At 36.3% G+C, this 24,029-nt stretch overlaps 1 protein-coding gene and 1 long non-coding RNA gene across 2 annotated transcripts; one reads left to right on the top strand and one right to left on the bottom strand.

Moving 5' to 3' along the window:
• Nucleotides 1-1,472: 1,472 nt before the first annotated feature.
• Nucleotides 1,473-16,945, bottom strand: shtn2 (shootin 2). The gene is made up of 17 exons (XM_058783168.1): nucleotides 16,810-16,945; nucleotides 16,506-16,555; nucleotides 15,969-16,029; nucleotides 15,684-15,778; nucleotides 12,055-12,235; nucleotides 11,822-11,919; nucleotides 11,519-11,600; nucleotides 11,340-11,434; nucleotides 7,059-7,193; nucleotides 5,523-5,670; nucleotides 4,799-4,982; nucleotides 4,644-4,702; nucleotides 4,380-4,480; nucleotides 4,083-4,112; nucleotides 3,768-3,821; nucleotides 3,055-3,208; nucleotides 1,473-1,852 (listed from the first exon to the last, which is right to left on the bottom strand). Exons 1-17 carry the CDS (start codon nucleotides 16,841-16,843, stop codon nucleotides 1,704-1,706), a joined length of 1,710 nt encoding a protein of 569 aa, XP_058639151.1. The 5' UTR covers nucleotides 16,844-16,945; the 3' UTR covers nucleotides 1,473-1,703.
• LOC131544759 (uncharacterized) lies at nucleotides 10,038-11,807 on the top strand. Its single transcript, XR_009272215.1, has 3 exons — nucleotides 10,038-10,405; nucleotides 10,852-10,930; nucleotides 11,540-11,807. It is a non-coding gene; the product is annotated as an uncharacterized LOC131544759 (long non-coding RNA).
• Nucleotides 16,946-24,029: the final 7,084 nt, after the last annotated feature.

The following is a 24,029-nucleotide window of genomic DNA, read 5'->3' as shown; positions in this document are numbered from 1 at the left end:
TTTGGGCCGGGGACCCAGCCGGAACTGGGCCAGAAGCTAAGCAAGGTTGTGGCCCAGAGGTGGGCCAGACAAATCTTGCTATCTGGGATAGAACTGCGATCAGCTGAACATTTTACAGAGTTTAATATAGCAATGTGGTCGCTCAGTTTGTCAATATCAGCTTTAATCGTGTAACTGTTAACAGATTTGAACAAAGAAATTAAGTTGTACTACGCACAGGCCGTATTGATTGCAAATACAAAAATAAGACGAGTAAAGAAAACACGGTACTTATTAAAATAATCACCCTTTACTTAAATATATGAACACAGAAAACCTCTGTTAACAGGTTAATGTAACATTTCCCATTCTGATGACTAGTAAAATAATGACAATTACACTGATGAACACGGCTCTTCTCGGAGTAGCTGCGTGTTCGTCTTCTTCTTGTTTGACAGGTGTCAGGGTTAAGGCGCAATACTGCCACCTGGAGGTCAACCAGGTACTGGCGCTGGAGTATTTACATGTGGTGTTATCAATCCTGTTCATTTTAAATATTGCGGTTATCGCCAATACCGGTATATCGTCACACACTAAATTAACACGATATCAATAATTGTTGCTTTGAATATCACGTTATCGTCAATACCGGTATATCGCGACACCCCTAATTGGAGTAAATCTCACTAACCTGAACCAATTTACCAAGAATGACACACAATTACACCTAATATATTGAGATACGTCTCTGATAATACTTTTACAGTTTTCATTTAAAAAATGAGTAGTTCTCTAAAATTATCTTTTTATGCAGATATTGTTTTATGTTAAAAATGACTAAAAATAGCATATTTTCCAGCTTTAGTAGCTTAAAGTAGTTTAGGTTAAGTATGTATTAACTTCACATACAGTATTTGCCCCCCATGTGTTGGCCAGTTTTTACTTTTCGGACAAATGCTCCTCAGTTATTATTGCAGGAGATTGACTTAAGACAAAGGTAACCATGAAAAAGGATCTCTGGAAAACGGCGAAAACTTATTTTGCCTTTCTCCAAATCAGTAATCCCAAATTCAGAGTCAAATGAACAAGGTTGTGGATCAAAATGACAAGATGGACTTGATTACATTGAGCCAATGCCTTGATCTCAGTCCAAATGAGATTCTCTGGTATTACATTAACATTGCAGTATAGAAACCCGAACAACAAATTTACCAAGAATGACACTGAATAAAACCCAGCAGGGTACAATGCTGGTTTTATGAAAATAAAACAATGTCACTTTAAAATAATTTTGAGTTTTAATGATTTACAAATGTCAATGTCAGATTTGTAATTCAGCAAAACGAGAGAACCAAACAAAGGTCCAAATACTTGTGCAAATCAAGTATTCAAGATAGTCAAGTCTTTTAATGGAAGAATTCACACCTCAAAAGCACAAATGTCCAACACAACAGCAAACGCAGACTGAGTGCAAAGAAAAGACAGACTGAGTATTTGCAGAAAGAATGTCTTTTATTCCTTTCATAATTCACTTTTGAATGCATGGGTCCTTGGTTTTTTCATCGCACAGTTTACAGGGTTAACGCTTTATTCAGCTTTGTGTCATTTACTTTAAACAAATTCCAAGAGGCAGCTGGCAGAAGGAAATAGGTGTTGAAGTCATACTTAGTTCAACATTGCGTTTCTCAAAAGTGCAGAAGGTCAGACTAAAAGACCCTCAAAACTCACTTTTCTTCCCATATAATGGACTCTGAAGCCTTTATGCGAGATATTCTATTCTCACGGTTCTGCTGAAGTCTCCGGAGCACAGGGGCGCTTCCACTCTCCCCCGCCCAGGGCGAAGAGCTCGAGACGGACACGGCTGCAGGTGAATCTGCGAGTGGGTGAGGAAACATTGACTTTGAGCTTTAGTTAAGTGACTGCGTTATAATGCAGCCCGCACAAACACTCATAACCAATCAATAAAAGAAGAGGCTGCTTTTAAGCACCACTGTGAGAAAAAAAATACAATTTGGCCAATAAATCTGATTCTGATTTAAAAAGAAGGTTTCATTTTCCACAAGCCACTACTAAACTACTAATCAAAAATCCTTTTTATCCCAAAATGTATCTTTTTACAGTAAAAAATATCTACAAATTGTAAGATAACTTCCAGTGAGAAGCAAAATTGCATATTAAATCTTGTTTTCAGAGTGTGTATAAGATTATTTTTAATACATTATTTCAGTTACTTTAAGCATAAACCTGGCTACATATGGGCCTAATATGTTATTTCTTATTTACTTAGACAGCTCTGCCATTTGGAGGTTTAGCCTACTAATGAATACTTAAATTAATTTTTTTAATGTTTTGTGTATTTGTTTTTAGGTTAGTTAATCAGTTAAAAAAAAATGTTTTAAAAACTGATGTATTTTTGGGCTTTTTATTAGATAGGACAGTAGAGAGCAGACAGGAAAGCATTGGTTGGAGAGAGGGGGGCGGGATCGGCAAAGGACCTCGAGACAGGAATCGAACTCAGGTCACAGCGAGCACAGTTGTGCTACATGTTGGTGCACTAACCACAAGGCTATTGGCGCTGACTGTTAAAAAGATTACAGTTAAAATATATATATATATATATATATATTAGCAGATTAATCCTCTTTATTTTATTTTTAGAAGGCAATTGCAGCATTTAGAGAAATAACAATAAATACAGGACTATTAAAGAACTATATATATAGTAAATTTAATTCCTCTCAGTATTTCTTAAGTTTGCACACATTACATCTCAGGGGATAAAAGATAAATGAAATAAAGGATAAATGAAAAAGAAATTTGGATTATAAGTGAAAATAAAGGATAAATAGGGATAAAAGATCAATTAAAAAATCCTGGTGATTTTATAATCGTTAGATTATAAAAATGATCTGCAAATAAATTTAGAATTCACTGTTTTTATTTACTGTGTGCTTATTTTTTCAATAATAAACTTTAGAGTTGACCAGTTTTGTATAAGATGAAGCACATTTAAATGCATCAGCAGATTAAATGATGCTTTTCAGGCCTTTGAAAGAGTAAAGAGAGAGATGGTACCTTTGGGTTTGGATGAAGAAGTAGGGGTCCCTTTTTCATCCCCCATGGCCCGCCTCCTTCTCTGGAGCACCATCTGAAGCTCCGCCTCCCCAACATTACGGCTGAAGCGTTTTTTAGAGTCCACCCTTCGAGGGCCAGGCCTCCTCTTGGACTCCTGAGGTGAACCAGCCAATAAAGTTAATTAGCCAATAAACATTAATACAGTAAGCCATGAGAGATCATGCATTTTACAGTAGTTAAGAGGTCTTTTCCCTAAAACTACCTTAATTATGGTAAAATCACTAACGCACGACCCTATTATAAAAAGGATGCAAACAGTGAGACTAATATGATAAAACATACCAATGTTCAATAAAAAAAAACCAGTGACAGTTAACACTAAAGACTGGAGTAATGATGTTGAAAATTCAGATTTTCATCACTGGAATAAATTTAAATTTAAAATATATTCAAATAGAAAATAGTTATTTCAAATTGAAATAATATTTCACAATTTTAACTGTATTTTCAGTCAAATAAATGCAGCCTTGACGAGCATAAGCGACTCCATATTTTTGAACTGATGGGCGTGAAAGTATTTGCACCTAGATTTTATTTCCTTATATGAAAGTATATGTACTATGTATAGCCACTTAAGTATATTTTAATGTCAACCTTGCAGTCTGAGTGATAAAAGCAATCAGTAGTCCATATTTTGAGAGATCTTATTTTACCAGCATCCCCTGCAATTCCAGCACAGCTGATTTCCGGTTCTCAGACCTCTGCTCCTGTAAATATAAATTATTTCTGATTAATAATATTTTGTCATTTCTGAACAGTTGCTTTCTGAACACATAATTTGCAAGCAATGTATAAAGTAGTTAGGTATGTCACTACACACACATGAACTAGTCTCACAGTCAGAGAAAATAACCTCCACATACTTTAAAATGCAATAGTAATCATGGTTGCAGGAAGACCTGAAAGACCACAATAATGTCTAATTGTAAACAACAAAAACCCATATGAAATAGTGTAGTGTCACTCACCTTCCATGCATGTTCATCCTCTGACACAACCTGAAAAGAAACCAAATGTCAGATATTTCTTTCTGTTTAAACAGGCCTATACTTAAGGCATGTCTATAACATAGATTATCTTAAAAAGGTGTATTTTGTTATTTCATTAAAATCGATGTCCTACTGTGTGAATCGTACGAGATACGCACATGCTCATAGGATTTTCCCCATCACACGTTCGATTATTTTCATACAGACAGTGTTGGCGCCTCACTGTACAATTTATGTTCAGCAAAACATGTAATAATCCACCAGTGACAGACCCACCTGTGGCGCTCTGAGAATAGGTTTGAGAATAATGCCTTTCTTGATTCTTTCCATCATTTCATCCACAGCTCTGGCCTTCATATCCTCCGTAATTGCGGGTTCTGTGTGAAAATCAACAGAGTATTCATTGAGGATGGAAGAGCAGTGCTTGCTTTCTTTGATTTAACTTCAACTTTTAAATTATTGTATTGTTTCTTCCTGTCTGCCGTGTTGATTTTGCCTTTCACACAGTAAAGGTCGGATGTAAGGTTATGATTGTCTTACTCGCAGTTTGAGTGGCGTTGTTTTCTCCCTTCTTTCTGTTCCTCAAAGCCTTTAATGGGCTAAAAATACAATGGATTTAATATTAATGAAGACTTTGTACGTAGTGTATTTTTATGGTTGGAATATCTCAACATTGAAAGGTGTTGAGGACTCACTCAGTGACAGCTGAAGATGGAGGAGGAGGTGGTGGAGGAGGAGGAGGTGGAGGTGGAGGAGGAGGAGGTGCTGGCGGCACCAGTGATGGTGGATCAGCTGGATTTTCATTTGCCTCATTCAGTTGGTTAGATTGGATGGAAGGAAGTTGCTCCATCTCTTTCAGTTTATCCTTGAGCAGCTTGACTAGTTGCAAAATAAACAATTAAAATTGCAATCAATGTATCATTTATTTCATAACAAAATAATATTTTATAATACAAGTGGCAAAAATACAGACATAATGGAAATCTCAAGGATGTTAAATGTAAGCATCAGCTTATATTACTCAAACTGTCTCTATTTCTCCTAAAACATTCATAAAAACCTAAGTAAATGTAGTATAGTGCTAATAAATTAATGTGACAAGCAGCTTTGTTTATTTGGACTTAGAAGAACATGATGAAAAAAGTTGTATTTCATATGGAGACTTTGATTGCAGACTTGGTCAACATGAGTTTGAGATATTGTTGAGATGTCTTTTGAAACAGATCTCAACAATGTCTCAGACTTTTCTCCTGAGAAAGGTCTGAAAAGCAACTCATTGTCTTGGTGAAACAGCTGAGATCTCATGTGTGCTTTGTCTTTCCTTTAAGGGCTCTTAAAATATAAGGTTAAAACATAACACTTTTTCAGCATCATAATCTAGATTTACTGTATGTATATATTTTTTTTAATAAGACCTACTTTCCTCCAGAAGTGCAGTTACAGATTGCTGCGAGTCTCTCAGCTGAATCTCAGCCTCGCTCCTCTCTTTCTCACTGATCTCCAGCTTTGTTCTTACTGCGGTCAGATCTGACAGAGCGTTGAGATCCTGAGCTGCTGTCTGAGACATCTGTATAGACAGATACAGTTAAAGGGTTAGTTCACCCAAAAATGAAAATTCTGTCATTAATTACTCACCCTCACGTCGTTCCAAACCCGTAAGACTTTCATTCATCTTCGGAACACAAAATAATATATTTTTGATCAAATCTGAGATCTCTCTGATCCTCCATAAACAGCAAGGATACTACCATGATCAACACACAGAAACGTAGCAAGGACATCATTAAAATGGTCCATGTGACATCAGGGGTCCAACCGTAATTTTACAAAGCTAGGAAAATACTTTTTGTGCGCAAAGAAAACAATAATAACATAATTTATTCAGCAATTCTTCTCCACGAGTCTTCCGCCATTTTGGAGAGTATCCCAGAACGTAGGGCGAATGCGATTGTCATGCACATTTAATACATTTAAATTAGCGGTAAATCTCCATCACCTACTTTCAAATGGAGCGGCATTTAAAACACAGAGCCGTAGTTCACTGACAAGCTACGCAATATCGAGTTCATTATCGAAGGTGATTCATCTGAGATAATGAACGCGATATTGTGTAGCTTGTCAGTGATCTACGGCTCTGTGTATTAAATGCCGCTCCATTTGAAAGCAGCTGATGGAGATTTACCGCTAATCACGGAAACGGCTTTACTGACGAGATGCGCATTATCATCGCGTTCGATATATCGCCCAGACCTACCAGAACGTAATCAACATAATGAGCGTTGTAGCATGCACACGCTGTCTACTGAACATAAACTATGCTCATTACGTTGATTACGTTCTGGGGTACTCTCCAAAATGGCGGAAGACGGTTACTCATGGAGAAGAATGGCTGAATAAATTATGTTATTACTGTTTTCTTTGCACACAAAAAGTATTCTTGTAGCTTCGTAAAATTACAGTTACCGATGTCCTTGCTACGTTTCTGTGTGTTGATCATAATAGTATCCTTGCTGTCTATCAAGGATCATCAGATTTCATCAAATATATATTAATTTGTTCCGAGGAAGAACGAAGGTCTTACAGGTTTGGAATGACATGAGGGTGAGTAATTAATGACAGAATTTTCATTTTTGGGTGAACTAACCCTTTAAAGCTGATTCAAATATCACATGACACTGGTTGATATTTTAGTAGTGTTTCAATTTAAAATCCACAAGTTACCTCCATAAAAAAAGTAATTATTTAATTATTATAATTAAGTGTAAATAAAAGTACAAGTATAGTGCAAATAAAAATATCAATGACTTATTTACAGTTTTTTTTTATTCACCACATATGGAAAAGAGATGAAGCAAAGAACAAGATAAACTGGAGCAGGAAATGATGTGATAGATTCAAACATTTTCCAACCACATAAGCATCACAATCTGAATAACACCAGACTGACACATTCACCTGGTTTTGGTAATAGAGTCTTATCTCTTCCAGAGCTTTGCTGATTTCAGTCACTTGACTCAGCGTCTGTTTTAGTTGTTTCTCAGTCTCTGCATTCTGAATCTGTCTCTGGATTTCCTGCTGTTTCACCAGCATCTGTAGGGAAAAACCAATCACTTGATCAATCAGCCAATCAATCATCCATCTATCTATCACCACGCCAAACTTCAAATCTCTCTTCAAATGTCTAAAGTTTTCAAACAACAGAAGTTCTAAGACTCATTTTTTTACAAGCCAACATTCAAAGTTCATTTTAAAAACCTTTCCAACATTTTATTTTATTTGTTGAGCTCAGTGGGCATGTTAATTACTCATGCAGCGAATTATCAGAAAGACTTTCATTCAGCAGAGCAAAACCTCAATAGAATCAGTTCAGTTTGGGAAACCAAAAATCAAACCATCCATTATCTCCCTGAAATTTTATATAACAAGAAACGTACTTGTTGAAAAGCAGAAGCGGCGAGCAGGAAAGGGAAGTGCAAGTATGTCATGTGTGTCACTGTTTGGACTCTCACTTCTCACCTCCATTCACTGCCCTTTCGCTCGGCTCGCAAGAAGCACGGACCTAAACCACCAAACGCGACCCCCGTGGAGGTGCAATTACAGGGAAAAGCGCATGTGCTTGACGAGTAAACGGGCGCGTCTCTTTGTGTGATGACGGCCTGTATTTTCTCCCTTTCGAATTAGTCCATCATTAGGCTCTCTGTGACTGGAAAAAAAGCACTGAACAAGAAAAAGATGAATGTGTTTTCAAAACACACGGAAAACAGACAAATGGAAGGGGTGGCGATAAAGAATGTCATTCAAGCTGTGTGGTGTGTGGCCGCACATTCAGAATGAGTTTGAGTGGTGCGCGAACCGTCGGGGGTCCTTTTCACAGGTGAAGGCCCCCTGTTGGGACCCCCATTATGTCTGTGTCTGTGAAAGGGGAACAATCTACACAAAGCCGACAAAAAGGAAGTGTCAAACAAGGACAGGGGTTTAAAGAGCTGCCGATTTTTCAAACTGCCATCTCGATGGGTGCTAATTACCGCAGGAAGAGATGAGGGATGCAGACAGATGCCACTTTTAAGCAGAGATGCTCATTTAGACTGAATGAACGCTAAACCTACTGGTATTAACAGAGCCAGCTGGACTGGCATGGTGAAAGAGTGTTATCTCAATCCAGTGTTTTCTCTTCTTTGTTTCGTGTTTGTTTCATTAATGCAGGTTCACAGTTGTGAGTGTGAATGGACCGGATCCAGTCCAAATCTCCCATGGCCCTTGTACACACTTGAACAAATCAGAAGACATTGCACGTCCTCCCATCTACTGTCTATTGATTCAGATATTGTCATGTTGTTGGCCAAGGCATGTATAGGCCTCTGAGCGAGAAGTGTGTTTTATGTCCAGATTATTTAACTGAGCTGTTGGATAACTATCATAAGATTATGTATCAGAATCTGTCATGTTTCTTGCATTTTTTTAACTTAATGTCTTACACTTCTGTTTTAATTATTTATTAATCTTTTTTTTTTTTTTATGTAAAGCAAACTTTGAATTACCATTGAGTATGAAATGTGCTATACAAATGAACTTGTCCTGAATCTAAAAACTTGAATAAAGTCACTTGTTAATTGAGTTAAGCGAAAATTGCTCGGTGAAAATTTCGCTGCAAAATCCACTCATTTCAATAGGAATAGACCTTTTCACATTTCCGGGTTTCTCAGCAGCAGAAGTCGTCATAGCTGGGTAAACTTTGAGAGCAGTGAATGGGTTCAACTAACATCGGAAGCTAAAAATAAATTACATTTTCTACCTATTAAATTGTGTTTTATTAATGTCTACACCTACACCTACCCCAAACCTAAACCTACCCCTTACAAGAATGCAAAAATAGTAATTATTGTTGTACAGTGTGACAAAAAACTATGCTATATTGATGTGCGTATGCTCAGTAGCACTACATATATCCCTTCTAACCTTTACCCAGTGAATGGGAGTACCACAAAATATATTTTTTTGCATTCCTATTTGCTCAAATAGCAAAAAATAAATAAATAAATAAAATGACAAAAAAAAAAAAAAAAAACCTCCACAATAGTGTTTTCACGACTTTCAGTCAAAGGAAAAATAAATAAGAGAGACTGACAATGGCAGTGTCACGAATCTGGTCTGTACTTCCATTCACTCACCACCAGAGGTCACTCACTCACCATCATCCATCGCACAGATCACACAGCTGTCACATATTACAATTGCACTGATTGCACACACAGCTCTCACTAATCATACACTCTATTTCTACCCTGGACTTTCCTTCCGTCATGGCCGAGTATTGTATGCATTATCGCTACCCTACAGAGCCCGTTAGTTTTCCTAGTCTTGCCTTGCCTTTGTCGGATTGTGTTTTCCCCTGCCTGGACTATCGCTGACGTTTTGGATTACCTCTCCTGTCTCGCCCCTTTGGATTCTGTTCGCCGATCATCGACCCACGCTTGTCTCCGTTTACTCTTTGTCTCGCCCATGTTATACCTGTTTGCCACTGATTGACCCTGCCTGTTATGACCACGTCTCTGCTCAATAAAAGTCTGCATATGGATCCGCACGTCTCTCGTCTCGTCAGCCCCGTAACAGGCAGTCAGAAGAGAGAATGAGGTCACATTTACCGTCCCTCCCATAGACACTGCATTAGAAACACCCTTGCATTAGTGTTAACTAGTTTTTTTTGTAATTTGATGCAAAGGTGATATAGGCTACTACTACTATTTTTTTTTTTTTTAAATCAAAATATAAAAAAAACTTTAGAGGATTTACGATGCTGATGACCGTTGAATAGTTGAAAAGTCTTGTGAAAAAGGCCCATAGTTTCGCTTGTGTTCAAGTTGAGCGCACCTTTACATTTCAATTTTTAAAATATATCAAATAATTTATCACAATAAACCTTAAAAACCGCACCGCTTCCTGTAGGTCGCGCGCTCTTTTGAACGGTCCAATTCAAACTGCAGCGCGTGAGCTTCCGTTGAAATTCGCTGAGCGTTTCTCAGTATGGCTCCGTGACATTTTCTCAATAATGCACATAATTGTAAAGCTGTTATGGAGAGCGGTTATCACCGAGAATTATTAAAACTTTATCGTCATAAAACTTAATGTACATGAGGAAAGGCGATCGTTATTTAGGCTACGAAACGAAAACGATTCTACACTGAACTGAGCCCAAAGTGTATCGACAAACTACTCAAGTCAAGCGAATTAAGTCAGATTTACCGATTAAAGTGCTGTTTGTCTGCCTGCCACTGCATGTGTAACTGACAGGTGTCTGTCAATGGGTGAGTAGTTCGCTCCAGTATTTGTTTGCCGATTTATATTGTTAAATATATTGATTCATGGTGTATTTCCAATGTTATCTGTTGGGTTCAGAGGCTCAGCGTCGTGAATGAGACATGTATGTAAAAGAGATAAACACTTAATAGGCCTGTTCTCAGACATAGAGTAGAAAGGCTTGAAGACATGTGGCAGTCCAATGTTTGCTTAATATCCTGTCTATTGAACTGATCACTGCCACTTTTGATATCCCATGAAGAACCTCTGCGAGCTGATGGTGGTTGCTTGAAAGAATAAAATGGCCTCTTAAAGGCATTTGAAAAGTAGTAAATTCATTCATAAGCCTCCATCTTTAACCTATGATTCCATTTATAGCAAAAAATAAATAAATAAATAAGCATTGTAGTCATTAAATATTTGCTTAATGAATAAAGCACACTTTGTTTTTCAGCATTGTATTTTGGTACTTAAATCATCTGTTGACTACTCATCATACTTTACAGCTACACTGCATGAAGTCATTGCACAAGGTATTTCATAACATTGTGTTTGGCTTTGATGTAACTATTTTACGAGGTGGCAAATTCGTATAATGTGTTTCATATGGAAACAAATAATTTTTAGAAAAAAGCCAGCATGAATGTCCACCCCTAAACCTAACCATCAGTGGGGACGTAAGCAAATTGTACAAAAACTTAAGAATAAGATGCCATGAGATTGTGTTGGACCTCATATGTCAGAGTCCTAAACTTGTACATGCTTAAACAGTTACCGTTTATGGCTTTGTTCACACATAAAACAGAACTTTTCACAGCAATGTTCTCAAGTCATTAAACTTGAGCTGTAGCTGATTTGCTGGCATTTTGGCTACTAAACAAAAACAAATGTTAAATATGCAGATGAAGCGGTGTGTGTGAAAGCACCTATTCAAAAGAGTACCTGGTGTGCAAACACTTCGGCATGCTGCCTGAGTCCTTGCTCCATTTCGAGCTTCTGAGACATCTCCGTAAACTCTTCTGTAACCAGCTGAGACACTGGAGCATGAATACAGAGAAACTACCATGAATCTTTTGATCTGTGGGTGCTCATTAATGGTAGAATATATTCGGCTGACTCACCTCTCTTTATTTTATTCACAGTCCTGCTCTGCTTACTGAGCTTCCTCAGAAGGGACTCTTTCTCTCCGACCTCCAACACCAACTTAATGGAACAAGAGTTTGAAGTTTAATAAAATTCAATGTTTAAGGATTTTAACCTATAATGAAAGTAGGGCACTGACAAGACCCATAAAGGTCCCTATATTGAAAAACACTGTTAACATAGTTCCCATTACCATTTTGGGGCAAAGTGTTAATTGTTTTGTCAGAAATTATGACCACAACTGTATGCTTGTCTCATATGCAGGCACTAGGCCATTATACCTTGTCCTTCAAATCTTCCTTCTCTTTCTTAAGAAGCTCCACCTGTGCAGTGAGTTGAATTTTTTCTCCAAGCAACCGGTCTACAGATGACTGTAGTTCTGTACAAACAGATTGCAAAAAAAAAAAGTTAAAAAACTAGCCAAAATCTTCACTTTTTCTATTCTTGGACAGGTTTATGGGAATGCATATTTTCGACTGCTTTCAAGGCTTGTGTTATTTAGAAATTAGGCTACCTCTAATTTGATTCTGACTCATGAGAAGCAGATCCTCACTGCTCTCTTCCTCAGGGATCGTTTCCGAGCTGGGATCAGCCTCGGGGTCCAGGTTCAGGATGGAAAAGTTTTCTGGCATTTCTGGAATCAGGGGAAGTATAGCTTGGCTTTTCCTCTTTAATGTCTTGAAATCTTTATTCACCTGTTGGTTCAAAGGTCTTAAAAATTGAGAAAGGGTGGCATGATGACCGTTTCCAGTATCAGCCTCAATATTACTTGCCCCTTTATTTATTAATCCAATGCGAGCAATATACTATGTCATTTTTAACGGTGAACCGTGTATGGCACCATTGGCCAGGCCCATAATCTGTCCTTGAGTTGAACTCAGTTTCACTCTTAAATCAAGAATCCAGCAATATATAAACACTTTTGGTTCCCTAAAGAACCTTTCAGTAAGCAGTTCTTAAAAGAAGCATTTTTTTCTTAGTTCAAAAAAACATTTTTAAAAATCTAAAGGAACTTTTTCCACTAAAAAAGAACCTTTTTGTGGAATGGAAAGGTTCCATGGATGTTAAAGGAATAGATAAACTGACAATTTGGTAAAAATGTACACAACCTCAGGTCATCCGAGATGAGTTTGTTTCTTCATGGAATCAGATTTGGAGAAATGTAGCATTACGTCACTTGCTCACCAGTGGATCCACTGCAGTGAATGGGTGTCTCAAAAGCTGATAAAAACATCACAATAATCCACACCACTCCAGTCCATCAATTAACATGTTGTGAAACAAAAGGCTGTGTGCTTGTAAGAAAGAAATCTATCATCAAGACATTTTTAACTTAAAACTTCTGCTTTTGGGTAAAATACTATCAATAATTTTGCTTTCTCAGTGAAAACGTCATCTTGTCCGAATCAGGAGAGAAATATGCACAGATCAAGCACCTTCTATAAGCCAAAGCAGTCCAAAGCTGCTCTAAACAAACATGTGCATGAATTTTAACGTGAGAGGACAATGGGGGGATGGACTTTTCACTGCAGAAGCGTCATTTTGGATTATGGACTTGTATTTTGGGCAGAAGTAAACGTTTAAAGTTAAAATTAGAGGTCGACAAGTTTTTTGACTGCTGATGCCGATATCTTGGAAAGCAGGGTGGCCAATGGCCGATATAAAGCTGATATAATTTTATTTATTTTAATCTAGGGCTGTCAACGGTAACGTGTTAACGTATGTGATTCATCTAAAAATTTTAACGAGTTAATTTTTTTTTTAACGCAAACTAATGGTTTGATAAGGTTTGACCCCAACTTCTTGCCGTCATCTCAGTGCGGAAGGTTATCAGTGAACTAGTGCTGCCAGGGTCGCAGTTTTCCCACACAATTGGGCTATTTTTAAAATGCAGTTGCGGGAAAAACTACAGAGCCTTGGGTTGCGTTTTTTTGGGCTACTTTTGTAATGTACTGCGGCTGCCCAAAGTGTATATAGACAAATAAAAATGAAAATAGATCATTTTATTAATGTGCAGGGGCGTCGCTGGGAATTATGGGCCCTGTGCACTGACACCCCTGCTAATGTGTATTATACTTGGAATACCTGGCAACTTAAGAACGGAGAGGCGGTTGTAACATCACAGCAGAAATAAACATGACAACAGCCACTATAGATTATATAAGATAATAAACATATGATTACAATAGGATATGGTTTGTATGTGATTTTCTTGAGATTTGGATATTTTCATAACAATAATGAATGTGTACATCTGAAATGCTAATTTGTACAGTGATTAAAAAGGCTATAAATAGCATATATTAACAACAGTAAATGACCAAATTCCAGTGTAATCGCAAAAGGAAGTTATTAAAAACACTCAATGGTGGTTTAAAGTAAGTTTTGAGTAAAAGTGTACTATTAATCTCATAAATTGACTTATGAAGCATGATGCTAATGTTAGCTCTAATGCAGCTGCAGAACAGGTCCAATTCTTCTTCATAATGCATTTTGTCATAATACTTCACGTAAGGTCACAAGAAAATATTTTGTTATATTTATTTAGAAATACTTTTGATGGTAGTTGGGTAAATGTATACTGGGATGGAAGCGATGTGGCTTGGTAAACGTTTTATTGCCAGTATAAAGGCTGATAATTGCTGAATAAAAACAAAAGAATAATGATAAAAGAATAATAAAGATTGTCTCATACCTGGCGGAAGTGTGAAAGGTTCTGTTTCCATAAACTAGTTTGTCATGCATTTCCTCAACACATTTACAGGTGAATCCTAGTATTTTAAATTTGCAATTAATTGTGATTAATCACAGTCCATGGCTGTGATTAATGCGATTCAATTTTTTAGTCGATTGACAGCATAATTTTAATCCATATTTAAGAAATTTGATAAAATAAACATACTTTAGAAGACAAAATATTTTTCACAAATAAATATTTAATAAAAATATAATTAAAAAGGAAGTAAACACTGTAACCAACAGGTCACTCGGTATTCTGGGAGGTTTGTGTGCATTGGGAATCATATTTTTTCAAATAAAGCCAAGGTAACACTCATTTTACATACAGCACACAGTGAAAATGACATGAATATGAAGGTGGGCAAATGCATAAAGCGCAGCATAATTTGAATTCACGAGTTTAAAGTTAGTCTCCTCCTGTCCACATTCAATTCATATGGACTGACCGTCACGCAGAGCACACGCGATCATGCAGGATACAAATGCAAATACAAGATCTCAACTAGATTCAACTAAGTCTGCGAGGTTTGTGAAATTAAATGTTCATTAGTCATTCAAAGATTTGTTTAAATGATATAAATGCGTATTTTCTGAATGCTGACGACAAACAAGAAAGTACTGTAATGTTTGCCTTTCTATTACTAATATTAAAGCAATCTTTATAATACTTTTTGTATACATTTTAATTACTTTGTTTAACAGTTCTATCTAATTATTGGATAGACTTCTATCTGTATTAGAACTGAATGACGACAGCGAAAAAGAGGGAGAATGTGAGCAGTGTGTGCTCAGGCGCTGCAGTTCTGTGCCATCAAAATAAAAGTCCCGCCTCGAACACATCGGCCAAACAGATAAACTTATCGGCCAACGCCGATATTTGAAAAAAGCCAAATAATGGCCAATATATCGATCGACCACTAGTTAAAATGCCTTAATGGTGGATTTGTTTCTCACAAATATGTAGTCTTTTCACTTCACAAGACTTTAATTGATGGGCTGGAGTGGTGTGGATTACTTGTGGACCATTGTGATGTAGAAATATCAACTGTTTGGACTCTCATTCTGACGGCACCCATTCACTGCAGAGGATCCATTAGTAAGCGAATGATGTAATGCTAAATTTCTTCAAATCTGTACCGATGAAGAAACAAACTCATCTACATCTTGGATGCCCTGACAGTGTGTAAAGTTTTAGCAAATTTTCATTTTTGGGTGAACCATTCCTTTAAGTTTAAAGGTTCTTCATGGAACCATATATGCCAATAAAAGCCTTAATTTTTAAGAGTGTTGGATTAATGACTCAGTTTGGAGAACGTCATAGCTTGTAATTGATATGGGGATGTGAAATAATCAACAGAACAAATACAAGCCGTTAGACTTGTGAGAAAAGGGAAGTGTACCTACCTTCAGCGCAAAGGCCTCTGCGGTCTCCCTGCACGATCGCTCAATCTGAAACTGCGTCTCTAACACATCTAGCTCCTTAAGCAGTTGAGCAGAGGCTGAAAGTAGTTACATAAATCACGTTTGCACATTTTCAGTTACTCTTTAAGTAGTTTGTTGCACTGTTATACCAAGGCATAGCCAGTGATAGTTAAGTTCTCAGTAAGCCTTTCATAGTGAGACTCTTCCAGTAAATGAATTGAAATATGAGGATATTGCAATATCAAAAGACTCCCACTGATATCTCACCCTCCTCCATCCTTGACAGCTTTTCATTCGCCTCATCTCGCTCTTTCTCCAGAGTCTCGCACTGTATAGCAAATTATGCAATGATAAATAGTCATTTTAAAACTTCATTGCACAAAAAAATCCATTATTGAAATATGGGTGAAGCACTTTTTCACAAGTTTTTGTTGTTGTTGCTGCAGAAAATCATTACATACTGGCATAACAGGCCAGATTTTGAATCATTATGTGCAACTTTATATTGTTTTTGAGGATCTCACAATTGCACATTTATTTCTCATATTGCATCTTGTAGTTGTGACGAGGGGGCCTCAAAGAGTTTGATTTGATTCACTTCTATAATATGCAGTAAGAAAGAGGTTGTACAAAGCAGATGTTTAGCATTAGCAGATGACCAAAATGTGTGGCATACAGTAGAACTCACTGTGTCATGTCATATAAATGTTTAAAACACTTATTAATACATGATGCATGCTGTTTTACATACTGTCTTTTAATTATGTACATTAAGAAGTGCTCTCAGATTTAAGCAGAAATTACCTCAATGTCTCTTTCATCTTCTGAAGACAGGGTGTTCTCCTCCTCAGAATCTAAGAGGCAACAACTGAAGTTTTCAAGTCGTTCATCTGGTTCATACACTGTATTTACAGCATTAGTAAAAGGCAGCCATGTTTTTGTATGACCATTGTTTCAGGTAATTAATTTCCTACATCACTGGACTGACCAGCTTACTTTTATCTAACATATTTTATTACCCAGCTTATCCAGTAGATTAAAAAACAATTTTGAGAGTTTAGTATGTTTTGGCTATTTTTAAAGCGAGAAAAAAGTGAATGTATCCAACCTGAAATTCTTTCGTCTGCTTCAAGATTCCACATGATTTCTGAAGCTTGTTAAAGTCTGCTCTTCTAGATCGCTCTATTTCTGTGTCTGTCACTCTCTGTTTGACAGTGCACTCGGGAGGAAGAACTGAAACCAACTTTAGTGTACAGCTTTGCTTTTAATTCTTCCCATTTTGTTACGTAAATTGATACAAATGTCCATTCTGCTTTGCCCTTTATGGTTAACTGAGTCAACAATGACTGTTTAGAAAGGATGTGATGCAGTAACAATCATCATTTGTCGGTAGATGTGCTCAGCCTTTGTGAAAACACAGGCAGCCTTGGTTTCGTGACAGTGTTATCTGAACAAATGATTAAAAGCAATTTTTAAGCAGAATATATTTATGCATTTAGATGACTATTTGACTTTTGCACTTGCAGTTTCCTGAAATTATTGAATTTTTAATTTAGAAGTTGCAAAATTACTGATTAAAGAATTCCGTTGCAATGCAAAGAGTGGCAATAATTCATGTCGGTACCAATGCTATGCTTTATCTCGCTTAATTTTCTGGTATCTTGGAATGTGTTGATGGTTTCATGGCGGGGGTGTCTGACATCGGTATGCAGTCAATGCATTCAAACTTGCTTGACATCCAAAAAAAAAAAAAACTACAACAACAACAACAAAAAAAACTTTTTTTTTAAATGTCTCACAAAATAAAATTTAGGCCTATCTTTTTTTTCCCATTTAGAAAGACTGTATAATGGATGTGCAATGTGCACAAGCAGCATATGATATAAGAATAATACTAAGAATAATCGAGGATAATAATGATTTGTTATGCTTTATGCAGGATCTTTATAGCATAGAATCAACTACATAGCAGGGGAGACTGGGATGCATTTTATATATTTACTTTTAATATTATTAAGCCATTTCAGTTGAAATTCATCCAATTTCTATGCTTGACATCCCAAAAAAATATGAAATCTTAAATTTCTCACAAAGTAAAAAAAAAATGTTTCCCTCAGGCAGAGAGAAAACACTACTGAGCATGTACTGAATAAGTGTCATCACTCTGCATGCTGAACAGATCTTGTTGCAGTTGCCTCGGTCTCTCTTAACCATCACTTCTTTAACATTGTTCACACAGAGACATAGACGTAAATATGTATGTCCTTTTTAGGTTTCCAATTTAAATCTTTTGTTCATAAAACAAGCTACACCTTTAGGTGTTTCTAATTATTCATTAAGACATTATTTATAATGCCTTTATGAACCCTTGTTTTCTTGTGAGGACATCCTCACAACATGGTTTTGTCAGGTTTGGCTGTTCTACTGGTGATCCATTCTGAAATTTTGCCCCCAGGTTCCCAAAAGCACACATACTCAGAATGCACCATTACAGTAATGAGAGTACTTTAGGATTAAACATGACGTAAAGAGGCTGACTGATACTGGGTCACGGCTGGGTCATCGGGTCATATTATCATACCACGCGAGGGGTCCGAATTATCGACTGTTTACCCGAACACAAACATACAGCGAACATTGATTGATTAAATCAGTCGATATCAGCTGTGCGCATTACAACATAAAAATCTGGGGTTTTCTCTCATTTCGAACCACATAAACCGAGCAAAGTGACAGAAAACAGAGCGAGAGGGAGGAAGAGGATGGGTCAGATTCAGGGCTGTAAGATGCGACGCGATGTGACAAGGCAGCCTGGAAGATACGAGTGGCCCCTCAGTGACTTCACTGCGCTTTGCAAACAAACCTAAACTTGGTGATGCCAGAAGGGCAGGTTTTATAAAGGAGACTCACACTTTCTGTACTGCAATAGAAGCTTGTTTATGAGCTGTTTGTCAGAAATAAGGATTATTAATGAATAATTTGTCATAAAATATGAATATTTGTCAAAAGATGTTATTAATAAATAAATTTGGTTAATTTATTTTAATCCTTTTTTACTGTTTATGTAAATTGGTAATGATGAATAATAAAATATTTAAAACTACATAGCGTTGTTCGACAGGACTATTTGTAACATTGTTTTAATGCTTCTGAATAGTTCTAATATTAATTTTTTATATTTATAACAGACTTTATGCACTATTTGTATGGCAGTAGAAGCCTGTAAATGAAATATTTGACAAAAAGAACTCTTATTAATTCTTATTTGTGATTTATTTTAAGGATTTACAATGGAGACCAATAGAATAGCTTATATGAATCGGTGATAAGAAATGACTAATTAAGTAATTTAAAACTACATAGGGGATAGCTATTTGTAATATTGCTTTAATACTTCTGAATTGTTTAAATACTAATTTTTTAAATATTTATAAAGGTGACTCACACTTTTTGTATGGCAGTAGAATCCCGTTTGAGCTATTTCTAAAATAACTGTTATTAATTAATAATTTGTCAGAAATTACTATTATGAATTGAATTTTTTCTTCTTAAATTAAAAACAAAATCAGGGGAAAAGTTTCTAAATTCTTCCTTTTCCCCCAAAATTGTATTATATTATATTTAGGCCTATATTATAGAATAAGAATGGTTAAATGATCAGAAATAATATTGAATATAATACTGATAATATTATAATATTGAAATAATTATTATAATGTTGAAATAATAATAATTTATTTAAATCAAGCACAGTCAAGTCAGCACAGCAGGGTCTCATTTCAACCTTCTCAGAATCATAACAAAATCTTCAATTATTCTTTTGCTACCTTTCAAGCACTGATATTTTCTTTAGGCAATACAAATCTAGGTGCTATTGTTTGGCTGTAAGATGGCATGGTCAATGAGGCAACGATAAGGGTTTTGGCTTTCCATTGGTCATGGTCGCTGTTGGCCTCTAGGTGGCGCTCTGGCCTTGTGGCCGGCAACCTGTTGCTTGTGTGTCCCATCATGAATGAGATTCTCTCACCATGAGCCAGGAAACTTTCAGCATGAACTTTTTGATTTTAATAAGATAAACGCAGTTGTTGGTGTTATTGATTGAGCTGGTGGATGCTTGTTTACTTCTTGATCTACTGTCATAATTTACACAGTTCTCACTTAATAGTGTTCAATTTCATTAAAACTGCCTATAAATATGCCTGTATTTACAGCACTTTCCTAGAATAAGGTACAAATTTGGTGCCCCGTTACTATTTTTAAAGTTACTAATGGTAACTAATGTACTAATCCTATTAGAAGTAGCTATTATATATGTTAGATAAACAATTATCTAACATAACCATTTTCAAAGACATAAAAAACAATTTGGCATGTCCTACCCCAATGCTCCTCACCTTCTTAAATATATCTGTCAATTAAAATCATACAGAAGTTTCATAATTTTGGAGCTGATGTTAAACATACATTGTAGAAAAATGGTGTTTTAATGGGGGAAGGAATTATACAATAATTTTTTTTTTTTTTTCTTGAATTTATAAGAAATACAACTAGTATAACATGATTTGGTCACAAATCTTAATTTAGGTTAATTATTTTGTAATCCTATTTATTATTATTATTATTATTATTATTAATAAAAGCTTTAATTTAAAGAGTTTGTATCCATATTTTATACCCTGTTTGTGGAAAGTGTTTTCCAGTCAAGTATACAAAAGTCTGAAATGTATAATACTGAAATGTGTTTTTCAGATTAACGAACATCTAGAGACCGGCAGTCGCAGACGGGGGGTGATTTGGGTTGATTTTTGATGTGCACGCAGTGGTACAGACAGTATGTCACAGTCTTTAAAAGATGCTGGCTGGGACAGAGGAAGGTATCTAGACAGGCACATGGTGGCACATACAGACCGGCCCTGTGTCCCGATGACGACGTCACAGGAAGCAACGTCTGGCCCGGCACACAGTGGTACAGTCGCCAGACAGCTGTGACTCATGAGTGAAAGAGACATAGACATACAGTGAGCAGGATGATGGATGAAAACCTATTTGTGACCCTGGACCACAAAACCAGTCTTAAGTCGCTGGGGTATATTTGTAGCAATAGCCAAAAATGCATTGTATGGCTCAAAATGATTGATTTTTCTTTTATGCCAAAAATCATTAGGACATTACGTAAAGGTGTTGTTCCATGAAGATATTTTGTAAATTTCCTACCGTGAATATATCCAAAGGTAATTTTTGATTAGTAATATGCATTGCTAAGAACTTCATTTGGACAAGTTTAAAGGCGATTTTCTCAATATTTAGATTTTTTTTGCACCCTCAGATTCCAGATATTGAGATAGTTGTATCTCGGCCAAATATTGTCCGATCCTAATAAACATAAATGGAAAGCTTATTTATTCAGCTTTCAGATGATGCATAAATCTCAATTTCGAGAAATTGACCCTTATGACTGGTTTTGTGGTCCAGGGTCACATTTGTCATGTTAACTGTTGATTTATTGTGATCCTCAATGGGGAAAAACAGGAAGTCCCAGCTGACTAGCCTTTTTAGTGGGTGTGATTTGTCCCTGCAGGGTATCAACCACCTGTTTCAGTCTACGTTTAAGCCCCTTTTAGGCCTTTGTCTCCTCCTCTGTCCCAACATCCGTTCACTGAGCAGGATGAGGATGTAGCCCCATATCAGCGGGAGTGAATTTATGTAATCCGGCCCTATCGCTCGCCCTCTTCTTCTTCTTCTTCCCTTTTTCTAGATTTATCTGTTCTCACTTTGGCTCAGTTTCAGTTCACGTTCTTTATTTGTGTAACAAATAATCGTACATTTGTGTTGGTGAGGCTGTTTAGTTGCGTGCATATTTCAAAACTATTTACTTTAATAAAGATACAGTATACAGATGAAATGTCTTTTTTTTATTAAAAAAAGTTAGAAATAAAGTTATGAATTATAATTTTGTAAATTTATAAAAATTTACCAGTGAATAAAGTGCACTACTGTTAAAAAGTGTTGTATTTTACTCAAAATTAGCATTTTATTTAGCAGGGATGCATTCATTTCATCAAAAGTGACAAAGACATTTATAATGTTACAAAATATTTCTATTTTAAATAAATGCTTTTCTTTCGAACTTTATATTCATCAAACAGTCCTGAAAATAAAATGTATTTTACTGATTTCAACATTGATAATAATCAGAAATGTTTCTCGATCACCAAATCAGCATATTAGAATGATTTCTGAAGGATCATGTGACACTGAAGACTGGAGTAATTATGCTGAAAATTCAGCTTCGATCACAGAAATAAATTACATTTTAAAGTATATTCACAATGAAAACCGTAAACAGTATAATTGCAATAATATTTCACAGCTCTACAGTTTTTACTGTATTTTTGATCAATAAATGCAGCCTTGGTGAACAGAAGAGACTTCTTAAAAAAACATGACAAACTTGAGAAAATATGAGACATTAATGCGTGAAACAAACAAAAAATAAACTTATGGTAAATATCTGTGAACAGAATATTTTTAATTTCAATAAACCGTCTTTGATTTTCATAATTTACTTGCATTGTTTTAGACTATTTTCTTTGTACACATGCAAGTGTAATTTTGTTAAATTATGCATACAATTATGAAAAAAAAGTGAAAATATTATTTAATTGTTAATGTTTATGGTATATTAAATTCTAGCTCTGAAATTAGCCTTAGCAAGTAAAAAGAGTCTGCCATTTTTCCCCCCAAAAAAAATGTTAAAATGGTTGTCGTGTGTGATAGTGATTTCACCCCCGTTACTCACTTCTAATTGGTTAAACTGACAATGCATCACTCCCCTCTTTTATTGCAGAGGAGCAATAGTAATGCTGCACATGCTTTCTCTCTCCCTCTCTCTGTTGGGACTCTCTCAAACCTCCATTAGTTCTGACGTGCAGGACCACTGATTCCGTAAAGGTCAGGACCCCACACAGCAGGTCTTGGCAGGGTTTTAGTGCGGCATAATCACACATCTGCGTGCGAGAGTCCAGCGCTGCCCACTGAGTTCCTCTTCCTCTCCTCTGCCGCTCTGCAACACGCTCTCACACCCAACAAATCACTGACTGGCTCTCAGACGTGCAGCACTACCGCTGACTGGACTGACGGTTCTTTGTGGGCACTCTGTTTTTGTTTTGTGTAATCGTGAAATTTAGTAGCAATTTCGGAGTGCATTTTTTCGCAGTGTGACTGGTATTCTTCTGTGTAAAACTCATTGCCAGAATGCTGAAGTGTTACGGTCGCGCTGGTGCCATGTGGTTGCTAAGGGGTTTGGGGTGGTTGCTAGGGTGTTCTAGATGATTGGTAGGGGGTTTCTAGGACGTACTGGTGGTTGCAAGAGGTTGCTAGGATGTTTTCGGGTGGTTGCTAGATGCTTCTTCCCAACTTGCAATCTGAGTAGGCTATTCCGTGCAATATCCCTGTATGGCTTTATTTATTATATTTCGAAGATATGATATAGTTAATGTTTTCCTGAATATTAGTGTGTGAGCGCAATCACGAATGTGATATTAATTTTATACAACAGTTCAAAAACAAGAAGTTAATATTGAGTGTTACATTTTAGGCACAATATTGTCGTCGTCGAAAATTGTTCCAAACAAAGCTAGTAAAGAACATTTGCGTGTCTCAGAGCAACACTGCAGTGTTACGTTCCTGAATTAATTTGTTTTTGAGCGACTCACTGATTCAATAACCCATTCATAAAGACAGCCACTTGCTTGGTTCCTAAATGAACCAGCCGTTTTGAATGAATCGTTTGAATGAATGATTCAATGGATTTCTCAGTAATCACTCATAGTGTGATTAGTATCATATTAATTTATTCATGTCAGGCCTAAATCAACCAAGGTACCAGCATAGAACACATTTAGCAAAATATGTTTTAATTATCATTATTGAAAAAATCCCTAAAAATGTTGAGTTATCAGTTTTTTGTCAATATCGCACACCCCTAAGTATTATCATTTCCCAGGTTAAGTGGTGTAGTTGAAGAAACCAGTGTGTAAATTTGGTCCATTATGGGTTTTTATAAATTAATTAGTTAGTAATAGAAATATTTACTGTGTAGTAAAATAATCTGTTAAATTCAAGTGACTGGCAGTGTTAATGTAGTTTTCATGAGTGTCTTTTAAATGAGCGGAAACAGTTTAGTAAAGCTTGACAAGAGACATGTTGTCTTGCTGAACAAGTTACTTTAGTGAATTTGAAGAGGATGTGGACATGCCACACACACACACACACACACACACACACACACACAACAGCCTCTTTTTTGTGTTTTTTGCTGGCTGCCAC

The sequence above is a fragment of the Onychostoma macrolepis genome, chromosome 07, assembly GCF_012432095.1.
Source record: "Onychostoma macrolepis isolate SWU-2019 chromosome 07, ASM1243209v1, whole genome shotgun sequence".
Taxonomy (NCBI): Eukaryota; Metazoa; Chordata; class Actinopteri; order Cypriniformes; family Cyprinidae; genus Onychostoma; species Onychostoma macrolepis.
This window is presented reverse-complemented; position numbering and strand designations above follow the sequence as displayed.

Bases quoted from the DNA above. Each gene is read 5' to 3' on its own strand.
- shtn2 (XM_058783168.1), bottom strand. From the start codon at position 16,843: ATGTGGAATCTTGAAGCAGACGAAAGAATTTCAG. The intron at 11,920-12,054 runs GTAGCCTAATTT...CTGTTTGTACAG, and splicing joins GAGTCAGAATCAAATTAGAG to AACTACAGTCATCTGTAGAC. The intron at 11,435-11,518 runs GTGAGTCAGCCG...TTCATGCTCCAG, and splicing joins TGTGAATAAAATAAAGAGAG to TGTCTCAGCTGGTTACAGAA.